Source organism: Eleutherodactylus coqui, chromosome 1 (assembly GCF_035609145.1).
Source record: "Eleutherodactylus coqui strain aEleCoq1 chromosome 1, aEleCoq1.hap1, whole genome shotgun sequence".
Classification (NCBI taxonomy): Eukaryota; Metazoa; Chordata; class Amphibia; order Anura; family Eleutherodactylidae; genus Eleutherodactylus; species Eleutherodactylus coqui.
This window is the reverse complement of record NC_089837.1, coordinates 208,407,242-208,433,860: the sequence shown is the minus strand read 5'-3', so window position 1 is coordinate 208,433,860 and position 26,619 is coordinate 208,407,242. Positions and strand designations below refer to the sequence as shown.

The following is a 26,619-nucleotide window of genomic DNA, read 5'->3' as shown; positions in this document are numbered from 1 at the left end:
CTGACATCAGTCCTAGTGGCTTCTATTACACAATTGCCTATTATGTCTGTAGCTCAGCTCTACAACTACAGTGGTTTTGTTAACCAGTCAACTTATCATTCAACCACCTCCTGTCTTCCTCTCCCACATCCCAATACATTCCACAACCTCAGATCCCCCAATTGACACCTAAGGGACCTGCAGAACCAGAAAGAGACAAAAATCTGATAACTGCTTTTTACATCTAAAAGTATTTTTTACTTTAAGGCTTCATGTCCACGGGGAAAATCAGTCCCGCTACGGATTCTCCATGGAGAATCTGTAGCGGGTCCCTCCTGCCCCACGGACATGAGCGCTGAAAATAAGAATAACTTACCCGCAGCGGACTGCGCAGGTCTTCTCTTCTTCACGGCCGGATCTTCGTTCTTCGGCCGGCGGATGTACTCGGCACACCGGCAGCGTGCCGCGTGCATGCGCCGGGCACATCCGCCGGGCCGAAGAAAGAAGATCCGGCCGTGAAGAAGAGAAGACCTGCGCAGTCCGCTGCGGGTAAGTTATTCTTATTTCTTAAATGGAGCATGTCACGTTTTTTTTCATGCTCCATTATTTTTTAACTCACTTTTAATGACCATCCGCGGGTATTTATCTACCTGCGGGTGGTCAATGCATCCCTATGGCATGCGGATCCGCATGCGGGAGAAGAGTTAAAATCCGCTGCGGATTTAAAATCAGATTTTGCCTGTGGACATGAGGCCTAATAGTTGCACCTTTCCCCCCAAATTATTCAGATGTGTCCACACTTAAACTACTGGACAAATTAATAGCTTAAGTGCAGTGGTGGTGTATGTTGAGGAAGAAAAGTTGATTCTACCAGTCATGGTGAAGCTTCACACAGGTATGCTTCAACTTTGCTCCCCTGTTCCAGCAGTTTTGCAACCGCAGACACCATGACAGACAATCTTTAATCCCTTCAGTGGCAGCTTTATTATTACCATGTCAGCTCAGCAAGCCCCGGAGATTTTCCTGAGGTAATTCGAACTGGCAAAGTGTACAGTGGCACAATTAATGTGTGTCCTGGCCAGCATTTTAGCACTAGAGCTGTCCACGGAAATCTTCCGGGGCTTAACTGCAAGGTCAGTGCAGCAAGCCCCGGAGATTTTTCGGGCGTGCCACTAAAGTGGTTAAAGAGAACTTGACAGATGTCTTTTTTATTGAATATATTTATTACCTTCCACGAATTTCTTGTAAGACCACATTGTGGTATGGGATTCCATTTTGGACTGCACGTTCTAAAAAGGATACAGGAGAGCTGTGTAGTGTTTAAATGGAACCTGTTGTTATCCAATCAATTGCAATCATGTCATAGAGTAGTATGAGCTAGGTGGATTGACATATAATTTCATGTTAAAAGATTCAGTACAATTTCTAATCTACTGATTGAAAACTCAGCTTTTTTAGCTTTAGGAGTCCTGTGGGTGGTCTTATTCATTGACTATGAGCATGCATACAGAGAAGGCTGATAATCACCGATTAGGACTGCCCAATGGAATCCTAAGCACAGAGTGATCAGGGATTTCAATCAATAAGTTACAAGTTCTACAGAACCTTTTCTGATCAAATTATATAACAGTCTACTCAGCTCATCCTACATAACATGATGCCTGTAGATCGGACTACATTTGCGATTTGTTTCCCTTTTCCTAATGTGGATGACTAGACTATTAAATGGAATGGAAAATCTTTCTTATAATGAGAAGCATGAATATCAGTTTTGTTTAGCATGGAAAAAAGACACCTTAGGCTGGTCTCCCACAGGCAGATTTGAATAGCGGAATCCATACCGGGCGTCCGCACAGACGATCCGCAGCAAATAGCATGGATTTAAAATCGCTGAAACGAATTACGGTTTCTGCAAGCGGAGGAAAAATAGCAGAATGCTCTATAATGTTGCGGACTCCGCACAGACGGCCTCCATTGAAGTCAATGGAGGCCTTTCGATCCACAGCCCATCTGCAATTGACAATTTGGAAAAACAAATATTTTCAAAAAAAATCTGTACTGCGCATGACTGACAGCGGGCGTCCGCGGTCATCCGCAGTACAGGAAAATAGGGTACATAGGATTGCCAGCCACAGTCTGAGCCGGCGTCCTCTGTGGGCTCCCGCATGCAGAATCTGACCCATCTGTGTGAGACCGGCCTTAGACCCCATTTACACTTAAAGATAATCGCTCAAAACTCACTTGAACGATAATTTGAGTGACAGTTTTGAGCGATCATCTTTGCATACTTTATAGTAGCTAATTAGCTACTATAGAGCTATGCAGGCAGAGCGGGACACAGCCGCAGCCGCTAATAGAACAATACAGCTGTTTTGCATAAGCAAACAGATGTATTCTTCTCAGTGCTGACTGCTAGTGTCCCCGCTGTGAATTTCCAGCAGGACACAAGCACAGAGAATCTTTTCAGCATAACCGGCTGATAACAGCCTTCTATGCTGATAACAGCTGATAGCTGAACTCTAGCAAGCTAGAATTCAGCGATCAGTGACTTGTGCACAAAAACTGCACAATCTCAGTATATTTAGACAGAACAAGATTCACTCAAAAGACGGCTTTGAGCGATTTTTGAGCGATTCTCGTTGTGTCTAAATGGGTTATTAGAGTTGATCCCATTTGCATTTATAATGTATGCGTAAACTATCACATTTTATTCTTTAGAAAGGCCAGGGGATATTATTTATGAGTGGAGGAAAGGCAATTTGAACATGTTTATCGGAAAGGGTTCTTTACAGTTAAAGGGGTTGTCCCGAGGCAGCAAGTGGGTCTATACACTTCTGCATGGCCATAATAATGCACTTTGTAATGTACATTGTGCATTAATTATGAGCCATACAGAAGTTATAAAAAGTTTTATACTTACCTGCTCCGTTGCTGGCGTCCTCGTCTCCATGGTGCCGACTAATTTTCGCCCTCCGATGGCCAAATTAGCCGCGCTTGCGCAGTCCGGGTCTTCTCCTCTTCTCTATGGGGCTCCGTGTAGCTCCGTGTAGCTCCGCCCCGTCACGTGCCGATTCCAGCCAATCAGGAGGCTGGAATCGGCAATGGACCGCACAGAAGCCCTGCGGTCCATGAAGACAGAGGATCCCGGCGGCCATCTTCAGCAGGTGAGTATGAAGACGCCGGACCGCCGGGATTCAGGTAAGCGCTGTGCGGGTGGTTTTTTTAACCCCTGCATCGGGGTTGTCTCGCGCCGAACGGGGGGGGGGTTTAAAAAAAAAAAAACCCGTTTCGGCGCGGGACATCTCCTTTAAATTAGCCAAACTATGGAATACCAAGAGGCAGTGATGGCAAATACTCTGTCAACATTTAAAAAGGGCTGTACGCTTATCTAATAACAAATAGCATTAAGGACTGCAATTAATCTAGCAATACTGATGTATAATCAAAAAGGCTGCATTTGATGGACCTGTGTGTTTTTCAACTATGTAAATCTATACCAGTACAGAATATATTAGTTTTTGAAGAATACCTGATAACAGTATAAAATCTTAGCACTATTATCAGAGTGGTTAAAACATTTCAGCTATGTGAAGATTACTTATATAATTGTATAGTCATTCTGGAAACTAAAGTACGGGTCTGCAGTGGTGAACGTGTTGAGCATATGCTACTGTGTAAATGAAACAAAAAAGTAAAATAAACACTCTTACCATAAAATATAACAAATGGAGAAACCGCAGACTGTTGCAATGCCACTAGTTCTGCTTGGATACTGATGATGGGTGGTCCTCATTTCAATTAATATGAACGGTAGTACAGTGGTGTGCTATAAAGAAAGAAAAAGGAGAATTTTCAACACCTTTATGTTCCAAAATCAAATTAGTGGAAAGTTTTCAAAGTGAATCAGTGGAAAATGTATAATAATTACTGAAATATGAGCGGCAATGGTCCAGAGCCCCTGACCCACCGCTCTAACTGCAGTTCTGTGAATATGCAATTATGCAATGATTTAGCTTACATGAGATCTAGTTGGGAGCAGTGCTTACTAGAGATGAGCGAGCGTACTCGGAAAAGCACTACTCGCTCGAGTAATTTGCTTTATCCGAGTATGGCTGTGCTCGTCCCTGAAGATTCGGGTGCCGCTGCGGCTGACAGGTGAGTCGCAGCGGGGAGCAGGGGAGAGCGGGCGGGAGAGAGGGAGAGAAAGATCTTACCTCCGTTCCTCCCCGCTCTCCCCTGCAGCTCCCCGCTCCGTACCGGCACCCGAATCTTCAGACCCGAGCACAGCGATACTCGGATAAAGCAAATTACTCGAGCGAGTAGTGCTTTTCCGAGTACGCTCGCTCATCTCTAGTGCTTACCAAGTAATCATTCTTTCACATATTTCAAAATATAGCAAAAACATCTACATTTGTGCTCTTAATTGTTTATAATAAGAAAACATTTGCTCATTGTTGAATAAATTGTAACTCAAAATTAAATTTAGCAGACCTCCAGACAAGGCCCAAAAACATCATAAAATAGCGGCGTACATGAACAATCTTTTATGTCTTTATAAGGAAGGCATACATTTCTCTACCAAATTTTTTTTACCAGATCACTGTGGCACTTTAACTAATTTTAAAATTAACATGCGAAAATCTCCAGCACTTCCATTGGAATATCCTAGCCCCCTTTTCGCTACCCTCTGTTCCAATATCTCCTTCAAATGGGCAGATATAGCAATAAAATGGTTAGGTTCCTTGATCCTAACCTATCCCAGGTATATGATCTTAACTTTGTTCCTATCCCTGAAAAAAAATTAAAGATACCTTTATTTCCTGGTGCACAGGATCCTTCTTGTGGTTCGGACAATGCAATATCTTTAAGATGCATATTTTAGCCCATATTTTATAGTTTTTCCAGGCCCTGTCAATACACATACTCCAATTCTTCTTCCCCTTCCCGTGCAAGCTTGTTGTCAAGATATAATTGTTATACTGGTACCACCCATACACATTGCCCGAACAATCCTGTCCATTCATAATGATGCTGGAGGAGTCGCCCTCCCAGACCCCTGCTGTAATTATGTGGCAGTGCACTTGACGAGGGCGAAATACTGATAAACACAATTCTCCCAGGAAAGATGGAATTCTGTGGAACAATCTTTCACGGAGATTCCTCTCCATAATGCACCCTAGCTTGTCAACCCTCTCACTATTTTTTATGTCAACATCCTACCATTTAAAACCAATGCATCAACCGATGCTCCTTTATTGATCCATTAAAAGAGTACATGCAACGTTTCAACTCTATTACAGAGTCTTCTAATAAAGACTGTAATAGAGTTGAAACGTTGCGTGTACTATTTTAATGGATCAATAAAGGAGCATCAGTTGATGCATTGGTTTTACTGAAACACTTGGTGATGCTGCAAATTCTCAGCATTTTCTACCTGTGACTTGGGACTTTGAAGTCAGGTGTTTAGTTTGGAGTGCTGCTGTCTTTCTTATATTTTGCCAGTTGAAAATCCAACTTTACAAATAGGCCACAAAGGATACCCTTTATCCCCCTATCTCTCCCCACTTGGTAATCTATACTTCCTACCCAGTCTATTGGGAGGCATATTTGGTGCATGGCCATGTCTTTGTTGATATCAAGTGCGACACTTCCTCTCTAGCTCTCAGCACACTACTCAACCAGTCACATGTTTCAAAACAATGTGCTCCTTACAGGACCCAATGCAATGACCCCTTTCTACCATTTATGACTATCTCTCTGAGCCTCCCTGGGATTGGTTATAACTTTCCTTAAAAAAATGGAACAAAGATCTCTAGACTACCTGGACCTTGCCGACCTTAAAGGGGTTTTGTCGTTAAAAAAAAATAAAAATCAATACCTACCTATTCCTCCCCAGGCAGACTCCTTACCACATCTTCTCCCTGCTGATCTTCTCCAGTTCCCTAGGTCACCTAAACTGTAAGCGGGCCGGATCCTCTTCTTCTTGTTATGATGCGTCCATTCCTCGCATTTTTCTTCCAGCCTGGAAAAGTACGCTACGTCACTAGTGACGTAGAGTTCACAGCCTAGCAGGAACTGCCGAGTTATCACAAGACTTCCATATCCTCTACATATCAGGAAACTAATTATAAAATAGTAAGCAGGTGGTGTACCGTCCCTAACCTAATCCAGAAGTTTTTTTCCTATTCATAGCCTATGTGCTAGCAATGTGGCTCAGAGTCAGAGAAGGGGACCATCCTCCATGTTTTTTGGTCTTGAAGGCTCCTCTCACATTTCTAACGAGAAGTATGGGAAGAGCAGATAACGATTACACAGTTGTGCCCAGAATCAAAATTGTGCTTCTTTAAAATAGCAAATTAACTGTTTCAATTTAATTAATCATCCAGTCCTAGCAGCATGTGGCAGCAACTATTTTTCTATAGTAATATTGGTTTTTGAGACTGTCTAACTGCTTTAATCACCTAAAAGACTATTAAATACAAACTAGTCACAGCAAAAGCAATACTCAAATACGGAGCAGTCGTACATTACTTATGTTAGAATAAAAATGTGTACAATTCCTGCATACAGTATTTCTGTTTCACAACACTGCATGGCAAACACGTTGGATTACATAGTCAGATATCCAAAAATAATATATATGAGCAAACCTTCTGCTCCCACTGGCTCTGTCTCTTGTTATGTCTATAGGGAGCAGAGTTGTGCCTGAATATGGATAAGGGGAAGAGATTTTAAATGTTCGCTTCCTGCCAAAAGACTTTTGCCATGAGAATTAGGGGATACATGCCAATATGTTCCTCACTGAGCAGATAAACTACAGATCGACTTTTCACAATTTAAAGTAACATGTCAGTGCAATTAACAATACACTAGATGCTCAAAATTATACATTTTAAAGAAAGCGAAATAGGTCATTGATCTGCACCTAAAATTACAAAATTGCCTGTAAAGGTGAGTCCTTTAATTGTTCTTTATGGAGCCAAAATAACTGTTTCTTTACTTTGCTTTTTTTTTTCCAAAAAATGACAACAAGAAATGTCAGCTCCTCAGAGAACCTGTGACAGGTCAAACTCAGGTCCAGGTATGCGCCAATATAAGAGAGTGTACACCCACAATGGGTATGCTTATGTTAAACTATACTTTTGCTCAAAAGAAAATGGGAAAAATAATAAATAAAGAATATGCTTGGGATTTTACTTTATTTATTGTACACATAGAATTATTCCTTTTTAGGTGATGTTTTACAAAATACATAATTTGTGCATTCTCTGATGCTTATGTATACAGGCATCGGACCATTTGTTATTCTTACAATATATCCCCTGGTAATTGAAAAACATGGAATTAATGGAACCTTCACCTTGACATTCATATGATAATTATTGACTGTATTATTCATAGATTTTTTGTGTAAGTAATGGGTAAAGCACAAAATGTAATTGTCAACTAATGTTTCTGTTAAAGTTGTACTATAATATAGGTGAAATATTAAAATAATTTTTATTATTAAAACACACAAAAAGGAACATTAATAGAGAGCTTCTGGTAGATTACCCTTAAAGTAAGTCTGTCATCAAAATTATGCTGCCTAAACCACAAACAGCGCTTGGTAAAGCACTTAAACACATGCCTCAGTACTTATGCACATTTAATATCTGAATAAAATTGTATAACTGTTATATTTACTAATCACTAGAGATGAGCGAGCACCCAAATGCTCGGGTCCGCGTTATTCGAGTCGAGCTTCTCGTAAAATTCGAGAGCTCTACTCGAGTAACGAACCCCATTGACTACAATGGGAGACTCGAGCATTTTTGTATGTGGGACGCAGGGTCCCAAGATTTTCTTTTTATTCTTGGTCGGTGTCTGTCCCCCTCTCCCTCTCCCCCCTCCCCTTCCCCTTCCTGCCAGACCAAAAATTTTCGAATGACGCGCGCTGCGGTGGGGAGGGGCCAAAACAGGCACGTCACAGTGGGGAGGAGTCAAAAGCTGGGGCGGGGTCGAACACGGTTTGATGCTCGTTCGAGTAACGAGCACCGAGTACGCTAATACTCGAATGAGCATCAAGCTCGACAGAGTACGTTCGCTCAACTCTACTAATCACATAAACGAGTAAGGTTCTTAGTGCATATTTTGATCAAAACATGGGGACCCATCTGCTGTGTCCAAATGACACTTACTTGAGATGGGCACCTAATTCTAAAGAGATTCACCTCTTTATGGGCTTAAGCCTCTTACATATTCAGGGGAAGCAGGACCCAGGCTAGATACTCTAACTAAAAGGTCTTGGGACAGATAATTTGTTGCAGCCATGCTCACATGCATCTGCACATTTGATTCTTTTGCAGGAAATGCTGCCTGATTTTGCTTTGTGTTGCTTAAACACATTGAGACATACCTTTATTGACCTGCATACCTTTCTCACTCTTGATAAAATGAAATTTAATGTGTTATGCTGATTAGTTGGCAAGTGCTCTGGAGGGCAATCCAATACTGGCAAGTGCTGTGGGTCTCTCTGTCTAGTTCCACCCAATGACTTCTCCTTCGCTGAGTGACAATGAGCATAAATCTGTGACATCATCAACTTCTGTATGTGCCATTCGTTCCTATCCCATCACACATGTGGTACACCCCTACTGCTCATCGATGTACTTTGCATGCATTACAGCCATTTTCAGTATAGCCGGAAGTATTGCTGTGCATATGTTTACTCTGCCTCAACCAGCATAAACTTTATCTACTGTAATTAAATAGAATAAATGTACAGAAAGATGAATAGGAACAATATTACTTATGGAGAAATTATGGTGTATATTAAAAGTGAGGTGGGTATGTGACAAGAGACAACTTTTATGGCCTCCAAAATAGCCATACCTGGAATATACCCTAGAAGGAAACCGCTCTGCAACGCAAACAACTGCTCTAACAAGTAAGATACTGTGTAGACTAAAAGAAAACGAAGAACTCATAAATACATGTAAGTTTTATTGTTTGGGCGGAGAAGTGCCTAATTATAATAACAGATGCAAAAGAGACATGATCCACACATCCAACTAATCCACCAATGGAAACTGTACAATAATTATATATGTGGACATAAAACCTCAGAATGACATAACAATCAAATTGGTAAACCTTTTGCTTTAGCCCCATGAAAGAAATCCCAGCATTGCCATTATCAATTATGTATTCCCCGAATGAGGTGAGAGATGGAAGACTATGTTTCACTCTTCCACTGTGTTCTTAACTTACAGTTGCTACTGGCGTCCAAGTGTGAAAAAAACGTAACTTTTGGTTCCACTTGTTTGGAAGTAAAAAGTTGTATATCTGGAAGGTTACCAATGTAATATAATAAACAGATGTCAATGGATAGTAATTGGTTATTCTATGTTAGGCCACAATATCCAATTATGATAAGGCTTCTTCCAAATGAGCTTATTGTACATGTGTGTCAGTATTCCAACACTGAGATAACCCACAGTTTTAAGAAGTAGAGCTTACAGCACCATAGATCCCTACAGTAACGCAGGGTCAATAGGGCGTTGGGAAATCGAGGTTATTACTTCCAGAATATGGACAGTAGAAGAGCATCCATCATCCAGTAAACCCCATAAAACTGTCCTGAATTGTATCTATGTATTTTAACAAGAAGGCTGCTGATAGATATTCATTACGGGTCCCCCTTGTTCCATCCTCTTAGAATTCAGAGTTCAGCAGCTGACTGGTTGATCATGACCCTTACCGCTCTGTTGAGCTACATTGAACTTGACTGCTCACTACTGTCAATACAGCTCCAAACTTAGGGGTTCATTCAAACGAGCGTATGAATACAATGCAGCGGGAAATACGAATGACAATACGCCTATGTGATTGAGCCCTTATTTAGACAAACGCCAACCCTTTAAACTCTCCTTTCCTCATGTGTCATGATGAAGCTTATGAAAAATAGCCTAAAGAGACACTAAAAAGTAAACCTCCAGCATTGATGACATATTTTAAAGAGGAGTGCATCTGAATGAGGCCTACCTGCGTTTTAAAGAAAAGGTACACTAACTATTGTTTATCTTCTATTTTCCATAATGTCCTGGAAAATACAAAGATCAGTTGCTATAAGGAAAAAGGTGATTTTTAAGACATGAGGGTCATTGTGCTTACAGCAAGCATTAGTTCTAAGCTCTAAGAAGTAATTCCTATCTTCTAAATGACTGATAAAATGCTATAAAAGCCTTGTGGAGATGTACCTCATGGTGGACTGCACTATTAAGACAATAAACTGCCCAGTCCATGCTTTAGTTTTTGATGCACTTTGGAATGAGATTATAACTTTCAGTTATACATATAAACCACACTGTATTTCTATGCATATGCAAAACATGTGTCTTTTTTCTTTTTTGTTATTTCCCAAAGTGTAGAGAATAGAAACAACACAAAAACATAAAACTTTTCTTATTTACCCCTAACTCCACTCATAACCTAAAACTGCATCTCTAACTATAGGTCCCATAAGCTACAGGGTTCCAGGAGGTTGATTTGTATGAATGGGTCTCTATAGTGTAGAACTCCAGTTGCTGTCTTTGTGACTGTTTGCAATAAGTAGGGCTATAACAAAAATACATATTAAATCAGATAACTAAAAATACTTCTCCTAGCGTTTTTGAGCAGTATTTTTAGTCAAAAAGTACACAATTTGCAGTAATTCAAATGGATGATACACAGGCATGCCTGGTTTTAAAAACTCGCAATATATGCAAGGAAACATTATTATAACTTTAAAAAACGCATCCTTGCATGAATAGAGATTATATGCAATTCTAAACTCCACTTACTAAAAGTGCTCCGTCTGCAACCCGACATGCCAATACCGCCACCTCTATGGCCATACTTAGTTATAATGCCCCTCTGTGTGGTCCCAGTAACTTATACTTCAGGTATAGTAGTGAAATCTCCTTCCCCTCACACATTAGAGCCAGACAGCATAGCTCTATACAGAGCATAACTGACTACTGCCCCCTGCTGGAGAGCAGTGGGAAGGAGCCGGGTTATGCTATCTATAGAGCTGCAAAGTCTAGCTTAAGTATGTGATGGAGGAAGAAGAGGTGCCACCTTTGTAAAAAGGTAGCAAAACGGTTAAGGCCATATGCCTGGTGGTGTTGAGCAATGAAAGACACATCCCTGGTGGTCTACAGCAGGGGTTATTAAGAAGACCTCTTGTGGTCTAAAGCAAAGTGAGAATTAATGGGCACAGCCACTGTGATAATTACCAGTGAGAGACAGGGCTTAATAGGGTATATTTTTGGTGGTGTAGGATAGGTTAATCGTAGCTACGCACAGAGCACGTTCCCCAGTTGCCACCCTACCCCCAGCTATGCCACGATATAAGAGGAGAAAAACTAGAGTTCACAGCATGTCCAGGTGGTAATGAAATTTCAGAGGAAATTAGTGAGGGAAAAGGAAAACTACAGGACCTAGAATATCGTTATTACGTGGTATTAGAGGACATTACAGATTGTGGGTATAAGGGAAGAGAGCTAAAACTCCCAGCATATTCAAACTATTAATATGTGATATCAGATATTACAGGGAGGGGGTAGAAGTTGAGTGAACTGCAATATCGAGTGTTTCCCTGGCCCTCAGCTCTCACCCTATAGGAGAAGAGAAAACACTAGCACCATCACTTCTCCACTTTCTTCCTCCATATAAAGCTCCACACCTCCCCTTCGTCATGTGTCATGATGGTGATGTCATTAGAGGTCCTGCATCACCACTTGTCCAGCAGGATCTGCGATAGTTGAGAAGCATGCAGAATAAGTTATTGTATATGTACATGAATAGCACTGTTTCTGGCCATTATATGACTTTTTTCCTTTTGTAGGATCTAATTTTCAGTCTTCCCTGAGCTGGTGGGTGCAATGCAGCATCTATGATGTTTCCCCTATACTGCACATAGAGGATAGCAGGATCTCTTCTCCATCTCCCTGCACCCTCAGAAGATGCACATCATGGAGGACATTCTACAGCAGTAGTGAGAAATGTAGATGTGGATCCAGAACTGAAGTAATAAAAAAACACTTACTATTAGCGCCAGGCACATCTCTGTGTGTTCTATGCTTTTGTCCCCCTCCAAGAGCTTCTTCGTGGATTTCTTTGGACAGCATGAGACAGTAGCAAGCAAAAACCCAACCCAACCCACTTCGGTGTCTCTGCTACTACATATGGATTTCACATGACAAGTTGGGAGGAAGTGAGGCTATTCATGCACAGAAACCTTATTTTAGGTAGTTATTTGCACTTTTGCTACCTATTACATTGGCTATCACATGAGCACAAGTTTGTTGAGAAGTTAGTGATCATTTCAGCTCCATGATTTGAATTACCCTAATCTTCGTGAATTACCCTGATCCTTGTAACTTTGATGAAAGCTTCTTATATCACATGCAGCTTCCTGTGATAAAGAAGAAACAGCGTTCTCACTAGTAATTTAAGTTTCTTTTCCTAACTAACAAAAAAGCAGCGCTGCAGGGTTAAGGATAAAAATTGTTGTTTTTGTTTGCCTTACAAAAGCCCCTATTTTTGTTATTCAGGGAAATAAAACCATCAGTGATCCTTCTAACACTAATTGTGTCTCATTTTCTGTATATAGATTGGGCACTTGAAATGATGTATTACTGACTTGAAAAACATTTACAGTAATACGTTAGATCACTCGTTTCTGGAAGAATTATCAAAGACACACTTCCTCTAGTGGGGATGTTGATTGCATGTAGTGTCCATTGGATTATGTATACTCAATGTTCATCCCAAGTAGTGACTGACCCAGGTGGTTTTAATTTGTTTTTTGTTTACTATGATATCATTGCTATTTTGATTGATCCATGAGTGTCCTGCAAACCACAGCAAAGTCAGTAAACTGTGACAGTATCAAAACTGTTGGACGGCGATGTGAATCCTGATAGGCTTATCAATAGCGTACGCAAAATGCATTACACGAATGTTGAGTAAGCAAATTTGGCAGAACATATCTTGGAACATTGATGAGATGATATTTTAAGATAAATGATCTCTAAGAGGGTATGGACTCGCTGTCTAATTACATCCCACTTTGCCAGTATTCTGACATACAGTACTGGAATGTAATACTTACATCTGCAACCACTCAGGTCTGACAATTCTATGAATGGTGTCCATGGCTTTAAAGTTAATTACAAAATCGCTGGGGGTATGGACGTTTATGTAAACTGGAAGCAGATATTTCGCAGAATTTACAGCTTAAAGAGGTAAAAAAATTTGCAAGATTTACACTAGCAAACAACAAGAGTAGTACACTATCTGGATATTTAAAGAGACTGAAAATAGAAATAGTAGAAGGATGGACTGTCAGCAGTCCACCAAGAACCAGAAAAAGGTAGGAGTTTCATATCAACCAGAACACTACATAGCTACATAGTGAATTATTATTATTTTTTTTTTAATCACCGGAGTCGCCCCAAAAATCAAGCTGGGATGGCGTTGTCAGACCTCCAGCTTTACTATTTGGTGGGCCAACTGAGGAATATGCGACCATGGTTTTTACGGGAAGAACCCTAGCAACATTTTGTGTTATTTAGAACTCCCGGAGTACACCAAACACGCTAACACACTACCATTACATAAATTAGCTTTATTTGTATGGCATAAAGCCAAAACTAGCCATATTTTTGTAGATACTCTGGCAGATCTCCCTCTGTAGAACAACACAACACTGCCTTCCTTGCAATCAGTACCTATTTATACTGAATCAGATTGGGAATTTCGGAATTCCAAGATATCTCTGAAGATAGCATGCTTATTTCATTTATTCATTTAGGTGAGGACCTGCAAACACTACAGCTTCAGCTATTCAAATACTTCCAACTACGCCACACCCTAAATGCCTAATTTCTCCCCGCTTCAACTCAAATCTCAAAATACCCCATAATAGGTATATTTAAATCTCAGGGACCCAAAGGCCTAATATCAACCTTCTATACACATTTACTGTCAGCCAAAATTAGTCATAAAGCACTGACTGTCCTGAGTAAATGGCAATCTCTCATCACCTCATTAACGGCCGAAGAATGGTCAGATATAGTAGAATTCCATTAAACTGTTTCCCTGGCAGTTAAGAATAAATGAATACAACTATATATTATTTATCAAGCCTATCTCACCCCCAGTCACCTTCATAAAATGGGTAAGATCCCAACAAAGTCCTATTATAGATGTCACCGATTAGATGCTGACTTCTGGCATCTGATGTGGGACTGCACTTTTATTGTGGGCTTTTGGTCTAACATTATTGCCTTTTTATTCCCATTTTTACCTTCCCCATTGACTATAACTCCAGATCATAAAATTCTATTATTTGGTTTGCTGGATGAGGAGCATTGGCCATGATACATGGGAATATTCCTTAAAGAAGCTCTACTCTTGGCTTGGAAAACAATTGCCATTAACTGGATGGCAGTGGAATCGCCTACCTTATTAAATTGGGCAAAATTAGTTAATGCAATAATCCCCTACGAAAAAGTTATTTACCAGCATAGGGGTTGCCCCAATAAATTCTACAAAATCTGGGCTGGATTCCCATTCAACACTACATACTCATTGACTGATCTTGTTCCTTTCCATGGATTTTCCTCTATAAATCCCCTCCCCTTGGAGACACAAGACACACATAAACCTATAGGTTTGTTTAAGGGTTCTTATTAAAAGGTTATTAATGTTTCCTCAAACTTATGCCCTTATACATGCAGAAAGTTAACATTTTTTTTTTGGTACAGTTAAACTGCCGTACAAACAATAAACAAATGTACGCTCATTCTTGGTGATATTTCTAGTTTGTGCTGTTATTGTTCTGCAGTTTATTGAATAAAACAAAGTAAAAAAAGAAAAGAAAAGGTTATTCCTATCTTAGACAGTTATGACTGAAATGGGAATACCTATCTGCATGTGGCTGCCAGAAGTACAAGAACAGCCAAGCTGGCTGCGCTAGCCCACCTTAATACTTCCCTTGGAAGTGAAAAGGAGTTACAGAAACAGTGAACTACGCTATTCCCATAACTTGGGAGCTACAGAAAGACTGAAATTGAGCCATAAGTGTCTGAGACAGAATAACCCTTTAAGAAATCTGCCATTCAGACCTCATATTGTACAGGTTAGCGTAAGGCCTCATGTCCACGGGGAAAAGAAGAATTAAAATCCGCAGTGGATTTTAACTCTTCTCCCACCCGCGGATCCGCACCCCATAGGGATGCATTGACCACCCACGGGTAGATAAATACCCGCAGATGGTCAATAAAAGGGAATTAAATAAAATATGGAGCATGAAACAAATGGGCATTCACCATTTTCGTGCGGGTCTACCGCGAGGACGGCACCTGCAGGCTTCTATTGATGCCTATGGAAGCCGTCCGGATCCGCGGGAGACCTAAAATAAGAATAACTTACCCGCAGTGGACCGGGCAGGTCTTCTCTTCTTCGCGGCCGGATCTTCTTTCTTCGGCCCGGTCCGCTGCGGGTAGGTTTATTCTTATTTATTCTTATTTTCAGCGCTCATGTCCACGGGGCAGGAGGGACCCGCTACGGATTCTCCATGGAGAATCCATAGCGGGCCTGATTTTCCCCGTGGACATGAGGCCTAAGAGTTGCAACTTTTTTTTTTTGCAGCACTAAACACATTTGAAAAATTATGTTTTCTGCAAACTGAGGATCTGTTCACATTTCATTTTTCTTCGTGGTTATAAGTCATAAGTATTTCCCAATGTATAGCTATATGCATGCAGCAAACACCGTAAAGAATGTATGTGTATGGCTCTGCATACGTAGTCTAATACCTTTTTAGAGCTGTATGGAATGACGTATGCTGACACTACCCATGTAACATGGTGTCTGAGGACTGCTTATGCGAAAAGGGTACTGCTCTAACATACGCTAAGCCTATGGGCCAATATGGACAGAGAAATATAATATATAATCATCAACCCCTTAATCAGGATCACCCTTGGCATCGCCTTCTTCTACGTTCTCCTCTTTAAACAGCAATGCAGCTCTTTTTTTAATATAATAAAACATTTTTATTTCTTTTTTATTGATTTAAAGGCAACAAAATTCTATTATTACCAAAAAAGGATTTTGCTATAAAACCTGGACCACCATGTACTGTACCTATTCTTCCTACATATCATAAATGTTATCTTTATAGCACCAATATAAAATATACTAAAGTTGTCTTTGCCACAAATAGAATAGAAGGACACATCTGTCATTGTCACACGTCAAAAATAAATTGGATGTGTGACGTTTTATGACTGTTTTTCTATTTCTACCATTACAATGGGTGATAAATGAAGTGAATAGTCAGTGTTTCCCAGAATGCTTCCCATGAGGTGTTTCCAGCTTATGTCATTGAAACTGTCGCTTTCCAAATGTTTGTCTCTCGAGCTAAAAACATACAAAGTCTTATACACGCAATCTTTTTATTGTTTGGGACAAGATGCTGACTTACATTTTACAATGTTGATTATATTTAACCCCTTCACTCCTGAGCCATTTTTTTTATTGTTGCTTTCGGTTTCCACCCAACAAACTTTTTCATTTATCTGTCAACACAACTGCATGAGGCCATTTTTTTCCAGGTCAAGTAGTACTTTTAATGTTACCATTTAATATATTATATAACATGCTGAATGAATAGAGACATAGGTGAACATGCCAAAAACATTGTTCTTCCCCTTTACAAGTCACTGGTCAGACCACACATGGAATATTGTGGACAGTTTTGGGCACCAGTACTCAAGAAGGACATCAGAGCTTGAGCGGGTACAAAGACGTGCAACTAAAATAATGAATGCAATAGGGGAAACTACAATATCCAGAGAGGTTATCAAAATTGGAGTGTGAGAAGTGACATAATAAATAGGTATAAATATATAAGGGGTCAATATAGAGACCCCACTGATCATCTATTGATACCATGAGTTACAAAAAAAACCCTTTAATTAAAGCTGTAGCAAATGTTAACTTGACAATGCTTTATATGCACATTTGCAACAAATTTTAACTCAACACAACAAAATCAATTGAATAAGTCAAGTATTCATTTAAAGTGTGCTGCAACTGAGCATTTAACACACAAAAGCTTTAAAGGGGTTGTCCCGCGCCGAAACTGTTTTTTTTTTTTCAACCCCCCCCCCCCCCCCCCCGGTCGGCGCGAGACAACCCCGATGCAGGGAGGTAAAGAAAGCTTACCGGAGCGCTTACCTTAATCCCCGCGCTCCGGTGACTTCAATACTTACCGCTGAAGATGGCCGCCGGGATCCTCTGTCTCCGTGGACCGCAGCTCTTCTGTGCGGTCCATTGCCGATTCCAGCCTCCTGATTGGCTGGAATCGGCACGTGACGGGGCGGAGCTACACGGAGCCTGCATTCTGCACGAGCGGCTCCATAGAAGACTGCACTGCAGAAGACCCGGACTGCGCAAGTGCGGCTAATTTGGCCATCGGAGGGCGAAAATTAGTCGGCACCATGGAGACGAGGACGCCAGCAACGGAGCAGGTAAGTATAAAACTTTTTATAACTTCTGTATGGCTCATAATTAATGCACAATGTATATTACAAAGTGCATTATTATGGCCATACAGAAGTGTATAGACCCACTTGCTCCCGCGGGACAACCCCTTTAAGTTAACATGTGAAACCTTTTATTATAAAAAACAAATATATAATCATATATACACTACCGTTCAAAAGTTTGGGGTCACCCAAACAATTTTGTGTTTTCCATGAAAAGTCACACTTATTTACCACCATGCGTTGTGAAATGAATAGAAAATAGAGTCAAGACAGTGACAAGGTTAGAAATAATGATTTGTATTTGAAATAACATTGTTTTTACATCAAACTTTGCTTTAAAGTCAAAGAATCCTCCTTTTGCAGCAATTACAGCATTGCACACCTTTGACATTCTAGCTGTTAATTTGTTGAGGTAAGCTTGTGAAATTGCACCCCACGCTTCTAGAAGCATCTCCCACAAGTTGGATTGGTTGGATGGGCACTTCTGGTGTACCATACGGTCAAGCTGCTCCCACAACAGCTCAATGGGGTTCAGATCTGGTGACTGCGCTGGCCACTCCATTACCGATAGAATACCAGCTGCCTGCTTCTGCTGTAAATAGTTCTTGCACAATTTGGAGGTGTGTTTAGGGTCATTGTCCTGTTGTAGGATGAAATTGGTTCCAATCAAGCGCTGTCCACTGGGTATGGCATGGCGTTGCAAAATGGAGTGATAGCCTTCCTTATTCAGAATCCCTTTTACCCTGTACAAATCTCCCACCTTACCAGCACCAAAGCAACCCCAGACCATCACATTACCTCCACCATGCTTAACAGATGGCGTCAGGCATTCTTCCAGCATCTTTTCATTTGTTCTGCGTCTCACAAACGTTCTTCTTTGTGATCCAAACACCTCAAACTTGGATTCATCCGTCCACAACACTTTTTTCCAGTCTTCCTCTGTCCAATGTCTGTGTTCTTTTGCCCATCTTAATCTTTTTCTTTTATTGGCCAGTCTCAGATATGGCTTTTTCTTTGCCACTCTGCCCTGAAGCCCAAAATCCCGCAGCCGCCTCTTCACTGTAGATGTTGACACTGGTGTTTTGCGGGTACTATTTAATGAAGATGCCAGTTGGGTACCTGTGAGGCGTCTGTTTCTCAAACTAGAGACTCTAATGTGCTTATCTTCTTGCTTAGTTGTGCAACGCGGCCTCCCACTTCTTTTTCTACTCTGGTTAGAGCCTGTTTGTGCTGTCTTCTGAAGGGAGTAGTACACACCGTTGTAGGAAATCTTCAATTTCTTAGCAATTTCTCGCATGGAATAGCCTTCATTTCTAAGAACAAGAATAGACTGTCGAGTTTCAGATGAAAGTTTTTTTTTTTCTGGCCATTTTGAGCGTTTAATTGACCCCACAAATGTGATGCTCCAGAAACTCAATCTGCTCACAGGAAGGTCAGTTTTGTAGCTTCTGTAACGAGCTAGACTGTTTTCAGATGTGTGAACATGATTGCACAAGGGTTTTCTAATCATCAATTAGCCTTCTGAGCCAATGAGCAAACACATTGTACCATTAGAACACTGGAGTGATAGTTGCTGGAAATGGGCCTCTATTCACCTTTGTAGATTTTGCACAAAAAAACAGGCATTTGCAGCTGGAATAGTCATTTACCACATTAGCAATGTATAGAGTGCATTTGTTTAAAGTTAGGACTAGTTTAAAGTTATCTTCATTGAAAAGTACAGTGCTTTTCCTTCAAAAATAAGGACATTTCAATGTGACCCCAAACTTTTGAACGGTAGTGTATATATAGATATATATACACACACAGATGTAACAATGCCAGCGCGAACATTCGGTGTGCTACAAACATTTGCTTGGCATGAAGAACATTTGTATGCAATTTGCGAAACATGGTTCATATAATACTAAATAAATAGGCAGCTGTGCTATGCAAATAGCATAAGCGCACAATGGGTGTTCATTAGCGCTGTTACATCTGTATACATATGCAAGTGTACTGCCCACTTTTTTACTAAAACATGCCCTCCATTATTGAAGCTTCCCTGTATGCAAAGTGCGGCATAAAATCAAGTGAGCACGTTTACTGCGGATCAGTTTCAGTGTGCATCCTGTAAACTACTACTTCTGGGATAGCCACCACAGTCACCTAACTTAAACCCTGGTGAATCTGGTGAAGCAGGCAGTTGCAGCGGACAAACACAAGAATACTGGTGAACTGCAGGCCATTGCCCAAGAGGAATGGGCTTAAATTCCTCAAGGCTGCTGTCAGAGGCTGGTATCTGGCTATACATCAGATTGGCAGCGGGTCATAACAGCAAAGGGGTGCTGTACTAATTACTAAAGACGCTTGTCATGAAGGGGTTAGATAATTCTGGGACTGCAGTAGTCCTTAAAAGTCGCATTTTGTGTTGCATTTGGAGAAACCACGTGTATTAGTTGTGTTGAGCAATTTAAATTGTTCTTCGATTTTTTTTTTTTGCAAACAGCTGAAGGTTTGTAAATTTGGCAAATAAAGCTAATCTGTAATGGGGGTTGAATAATTTTGATTCCAACTATATATGTATACTCACTTCCAGGACTCCTTGTTTTCGTATAGTTGTTAATGACTTTGGCTGTATGTTTGGGGTTGTTGCGCTGCTGCAGAATAAATGTGGAGTCAATGAGACACCTATTATAGTTCGCTAAAATCAGAAGTGTCTAGATGTTACTGAGGACCACTTTGAGCGCCTCAAGTAATTGGAGAAATGAAACACGAGTTACAGCTAGCCTTTGATGGCTACATAAATCTAATACCAAAGCTTCATGCAGATATTTTTCATGTTGAAGTGTGTATGCACTTTTTTGGGACACCCTGTATTTTTTGCAAAAGGTGTCCACTAAGAGGTTATAAGTGACGAACGCAGGATATATAGACTTTATATTTATCTATTCCACAGCACGGGCCACAGGGGCTCTGCAGGCGGGCCTTCATCCTCAACTGTTGTCTACTGAGCTGCTCCAACCAGGAAAACACTACAGTTATTAATCAGTGCTGATGTCTTCACCAATACACAGACTTACATACAAAGTGCTTGGATGGTGGAAGGGCCATTTTCAGTATATAACTAAATTTTGCAACACAGAAGGTAAATACATATCAACTTCCATACAAAACCAAACAAAAATTAAAATGTTATGAAGCAATGTTTCCTGAGAAAGAGTTGAGTAAGGCCAGCTACACATGGCGGAGTTGGATTCCGCAGCAGAATCCGGCTGTGACCACGGTTGGCGACCCAACATGCTTTTTCTGTACTACGGACACCTGCCATCGGTCATGTGCAGTGCAGATTTAAAAAAAAAATAAATTTGTTTTTCTAGTACTGTTTCTAGGCAATGACGTGGGTACCCGCAGCCCATCCGCAATGTCAATTACGGATGGGCTGTGTATCGGAGGGCTTCCATTGGCTTCAATGGAGGCTGTCCATGCGGAGTCCACAGCAAAATAGAGCAGCATGCGATTTTGCCTCCACTCGTGGAATATGGAAATTCGTTTCTGTGGGTGTGAACGAAAAAGCGATTTCACATACCTTTGGATGCATGCTATTTGCTGCGGTTCCGCCGAGTATACGCCGACCACGGATTCCACAATAGAAATCAAGTCTTGTGAGACCAGTTTAAAAGTTTCCTGGCAGGAGAATCACCTATATATGACAGATTTATTTCAAACATTTCTGTGGCTGGAAATCAATTCCATACATGTGAACTGAGCTGCTTTTGTAGCTTATGCATGGATTCATGTAAACCCCATACAGATGACTAGAATCTGCTTCATGTCAACATACTTTACACCGAGTTGTAATATTAGTCACAGAAGCTCATCCGACTTTGCTAATGTTCAGTAGTTCTGCCTTACAAAAAACATCAAACGGTCATGTATTTAGTAAAAAAATATGAAAACACTATGTACCAACATAGTCTGCAAACCGGGATCCTCTCCAAATCAACTAATAAACTACTGTGCTAACTGATTTCTGCAGGAAGCAGACAGCTCAGTTCTCATTGCAGTGGCCCAACTTGGTCATTATAGGCAAATTTCCCATTGAAGTGAATGAGAAATTTGAGTGTAATACCAAGCTAGGCCACTGCAGTGAGAACGGAGCTTTTTACTTCTTGCATAAATCAACTCAGTGCATGCACACACGACGACGGCACGACGGCGAACAGCTGATCAGCGGGGTTTGTGGGTGGGGCCCCACCAATTTACTATTGAAGGTCTATCCTACAGATCCTGATATTCACATGGATGTAACTTTGAAAAAATGCCACCAAACTAAACATTGTTGCAGACTAAATACACCCCTGCATGGCAACAGTATTCTCTAATTGCTGTGGTATTTTTCAGAAGGATAATGAGCAGTGCTACACTGCAAAAATTGTTCAGGAATAGTTTGAGGAAAGAGTTCAAGGTGTTGACTTGCCATCTGCAGGATGTGCTGGAAGAGCCAGTCTGATGCATGGAGTTTTTGCAAAGTGTCAAATATGCCCCCATCAATATATATTTGCCCCACTCGTGACTGCAATTGCCATCCACACTTTTCCCGGTGTTATTTTCCACACATACTGAGTGGAGATAAGAAATGTAGTTAATATAGTAAGTGTTTTTCCAAGTTGAACCAATTGAATTGTACATCTCCTCTCATTCCACTAGATGGAGCCAGAGAGTTCTCCTTTACGAGTACACCGACATGTTCAAGGGAAGTAATACTATATTTAGATTATTGTTTTTATTCACATTCAAGAAAACTTGTGGTTAGTAAGAGTATTTTTTTATTTAATCACATTTGAACAAAATCTGTGAAACTGTATTTCAACAGTGAAATGTGCTTTAAGTATTAAGGACACTGAAATACGTAACTATGTAGCATGATATAGTAGATCGATGTAGTAATGCATCTTCCTTAGACATCATCATATTATACATAATTAGCCACACAGAGAGGAAATATTTGGGTAAATATTTTTTGGCAATTTATCTCCTCCCCAGGATCTTTCAAAATCTCATCAACTATAAACCAAAACTTTTTTCCAGTATATATATGACAATACTATGTATGTTAGCTCTAAGGCCACAAAAGTTGATACAGATGTAGCAACGTTTAACACTGACTGTGTTAAACTTATCATAACATGTAACATAGCATGTAAGGTCGAAAAAAGACATATGTACATCCAGTTCAGACTCTTACCCCCCAATGCTGATCCAGAGGAAGGCAAAAACCCCAATGAGGTAGAAGTTAATTTTCCCCATTTAAGGTAAAAAATTCCTTCTTGACTCCAATCTGGCAATCAGAATAATCCCTGTGTCACCGACCCTTCTGAAGTTATTAATGATTATAATATATTGTATCACTCAAGAAAGGTGTCCAGGCCCCTCTTAAACTATTTTATCGAATTCCCCATCACCACATCCTCAGGCAGAGAGTTCCACAGTCTCACTGCTCTTACAGTAAAGAATCTCCTTCTATGTCGGTGTATAAACCTTCTCTCCTCTAGACGTAGAGGATGCCTCCTTATCACAGTCCTGGGTATAAATAGATGATAGGAGAGATCTCTGTATTGTCCCCACATATATTTATATATATAGTTATTAGGTCGCCGCTCAGCTATCTTTTTTCTACACTAAATAATCCCAATTTTGATAACCTCTCTGGGTATTGTAGTCTATCAATTCCATTTATTACTTTAGTTTCCCACCTTTGTAACCGTTTAAGCTCTGATATGTCCTCCTTGAGTCCCGGTGCCCAAAACTGTCCACAATATTCCATGTGTGGTCTGACCAGTGACTTGTAAAGAGGAACAACAATGTTCTCATCATGTGTCCCTAGATCTCTTTGGATGCACCCCATGATCCTATTTGCCTTGGCAGCAGCTGCCTGACACTGGTTGCTCCAGTTAAGCTTATAGTTAATCACAATCCCCAAGTCCTTTTCAATGTCAGTGTTTCCCATTTAGTGTGTAATGGTGACATGTATTCCTCTGCCCATGTGTATATCCTTACATTTATCAGTGTTAAACCTCATTTGCCACCTTTCTGCCCAAGCCACCTACTTATCCAGATCCATTTGCAACTGCCTTGCGACCTTTCTAGTGTTAATTACTTTACATAGTTTTGTGTCATCTGCGAATATTGCTATTTTACTGCGCAATCCCTCTACCAGGTCATTAATAAATATATTAAAAAGAATAGGGCCCATTACTGACCCCTAGTATAGTGTATTCCACTAGTAATGGTGACCCAGTTAGAGTATATACCATTTATAACTACCCTCTGCTTTCTACCACTGACCAGTTACTTACCCACTTACATACATTCTCACCCAGACCAAGCATTCTCATGTTATATACCATCTCTGTCCCAGAATGGTTAAAATTAACCTTGATTAGGGCTGAATGCACACGGGCATATTTGCACTGTAGGGTCCGGAGCTATTGAAAATCGCTTTTCCCTGCCCACAAGTGGAAATCAACTGCAATTTTCAGCTCGCAGGGGTAAAATTGCAGCATGTTCTATTTTAGTGCATGCTTCACATGGACGGCTTCCATTAAAGTCAATGTAAGCTGTCCGTCCCACGGCCCTTCCGTAATGAGCATTGCAGAAGGGTCACGGGATCTGCGTCATCGTCTAGTGACAATGCGGCACAATCTGTACTGTGCATGTGCGCTGGCTAGCACATCCGCCGTAAGAAGCTGCCTGCACATGAACACATCGGACTGGTACACAAGGTTCACCGCCGGGGCACAGGGTTGGATTCCGCTGCCAGATCTCTTTAGCCAGAATCGGATCCGTTTGTGTGCGTGCGACCTTATTGTGTGTGTGTGATCCATGATCGTGCTGCATACAGTATTTTAAACTATTTGCGTTTTTTTATTTTTTATTTTTATCAACTAATTTTCTTTTCTTGTTTTAAAACACTACAAAATGAATTAGCACAGAATTGCGTGTCACTACCTCACTGCCAGCAATGCAGAGTGACATGTCTGTAAGCAGAATGATACAGTGGTCCAAACCAGCATTTCCATAGTCAGAAAAAGATATACAACACTGATTTATGAAGCCAGGAAGCAGCGGCATTTTCATGCAACTTTTAGGAATGGGGAAAGCTCTGTAGGATCTGTTATCAATCATCTACATTGGACAGAAAGCAGCCTGAAGGATCAGGTGACAATTGTGGATTTCATGCATAAAAGAACAGCATTGGCTTCAAACATAATTACTTCAGTCAAGAGTTCTCTCCAGGGTTTCTCTAAATTTTTCAAGGCATAAGCTGGTAAGGTGTTTCTTAGCATCCCACTGCATGGCCCAAATAGCAGCCTGATTGTCAGAATGCAAATACTGTTAAAGGGGTTGACCAGTTGTAAACTACTGATGGGCTATCCTCAGGCTAGGCTATCATTAGTAGATCAGCAGAGGTTTGCTGCCTGGGACCCCTGCCGATCAGCTGTTTTCTAGGCTGGTGCACTGAGCTGATTTCTGCAGGAAGCGCACAGCTCCATTCATATTGTAGTGGCCAGATTTGGTATTGCAAGCCAAGTACCCATTCAAATGAATGGCCTGTAATACCAAGGCTGGACTGTGCAGTCGGAACAGAGCTATCTGTTTCCTGCAGATATCAGCTTAGTGTCCAAGCTCACTGGTCTGGCAAACAGCTGATTGGCTGGGGTCCTGCAGCGACCGAATCATAAGACACACCACTGAGGAGATGGCAGGGTAGCTATTAGGGTTGTCACGGTGGCACTACCAACTCTTCCCCTGAGAGATGCATGTGACCTTTGGCCAAGGAACTATCAGGCCTCTCCAGGCAACACTAGGGTAGCGGTTACCTGAATAAATGGTGTAGTGGACTTGAGAAATTTTGTTACGGGTGACGCCACTGTTTCTTTCTCTGAGAGATATCCAACAGGAAATAAAAAAAGTCCACACACAGTTAACTTGGTAAACTCAGCTGCTGAGAACGGCCAACAACTGGAACTTTACTTGAAGATAGATAGCTTGATACAGGCTAACAATTTTCTGTGGGTAATTTCACACACCATTACAGGAAAGACAAGGCGGAGGTCAGGGAGAAAACACAGGATGACACCGGGCCTACAGTCAATCTGTATGACTCCGCTCCTGGACACACACACTCCGGAGGAGGACACAGCACTCCACTGAACACTCACTTTTGGGAAGCTTCTAAACACTGCACAATGGACTCACTCTCCTTCTCTTCTCCACACTCACTTTCTCTTTCTTCAAGGTAGGGGTCCTGGGCATGAACCTCCAGGGTACCGCGCCTCTGCTTCCATTCTTCACTACATGAGGGTTGAAGGTACCCTCATGTGGCTGGCACTCACCTGCATCTTGCACTCACATATATCTTGCATGCTCATGTGACAACACAAATTGTTACATTTTCCAGACATATCCCAGACATTCACAGACATTAACCTCTTACATGCTGCTGCTGTGCAATACACATAACTATTAACAGGACAATTTGCACAGAACATCCACACTAAAAGACATGACACTTACAGCATTTATAGACAATTATGGAAGGGCCAGATATATGTACTTCGGGCGACTACAGTCCCAGAAAACAGAATCCTGCTGATCGATTATTGATGACCTATATGAAGGACAGGCCATCAATAGTTTACAACTGGACAACCCCTTTAAATAGTAAATGGCACCTTAGTGGCATTTGTCTGAGAAGATGCTAAGGCCTTTATAACTATGATGAGGCTCTACTTGCGGTACTACTGAACTCCATACTACAGTACGTCTCACAAGTTATACCATCTTTAATGGAGTATATCATTATACAGCATACCTCCATAGAAATACATCACAGCTATTTAAATGCATATGAACTGCTCAATAGTCTTAGACGGTAACTGCAACAGTCTCATGACAATAAGTGCAGTTTTGTGAGGACAAGCTGTATTTGGCCTGCAGTTCAACTGCAGCAGCTTTGAGAATTCACTTCTGTCCAGCCCAACAGTGCACTGTTGCCATTGATCCACTA

General features: G+C 41.0%; 1 protein-coding gene across 2 annotated transcripts in view; it reads right to left on the bottom strand.

The window, feature by feature from the left end:
• The window catches only part of AIG1 (androgen induced 1), a 216,415-nt gene that overhangs the window by 23,708 nt on the left and 166,088 nt on the right, over positions 1–26,619 (bottom strand). For both annotated transcript variants that reach the window (XM_066605462.1, XM_066605461.1), the window contains exon 4: positions 3,690–3,805. In XM_066605462.1, coding sequence (XP_066461559.1) covers positions 3,690–3,805 — 116 coding nt within the window. The remainder of the gene's footprint in view (positions 1–3,689; positions 3,806–26,619) is intronic.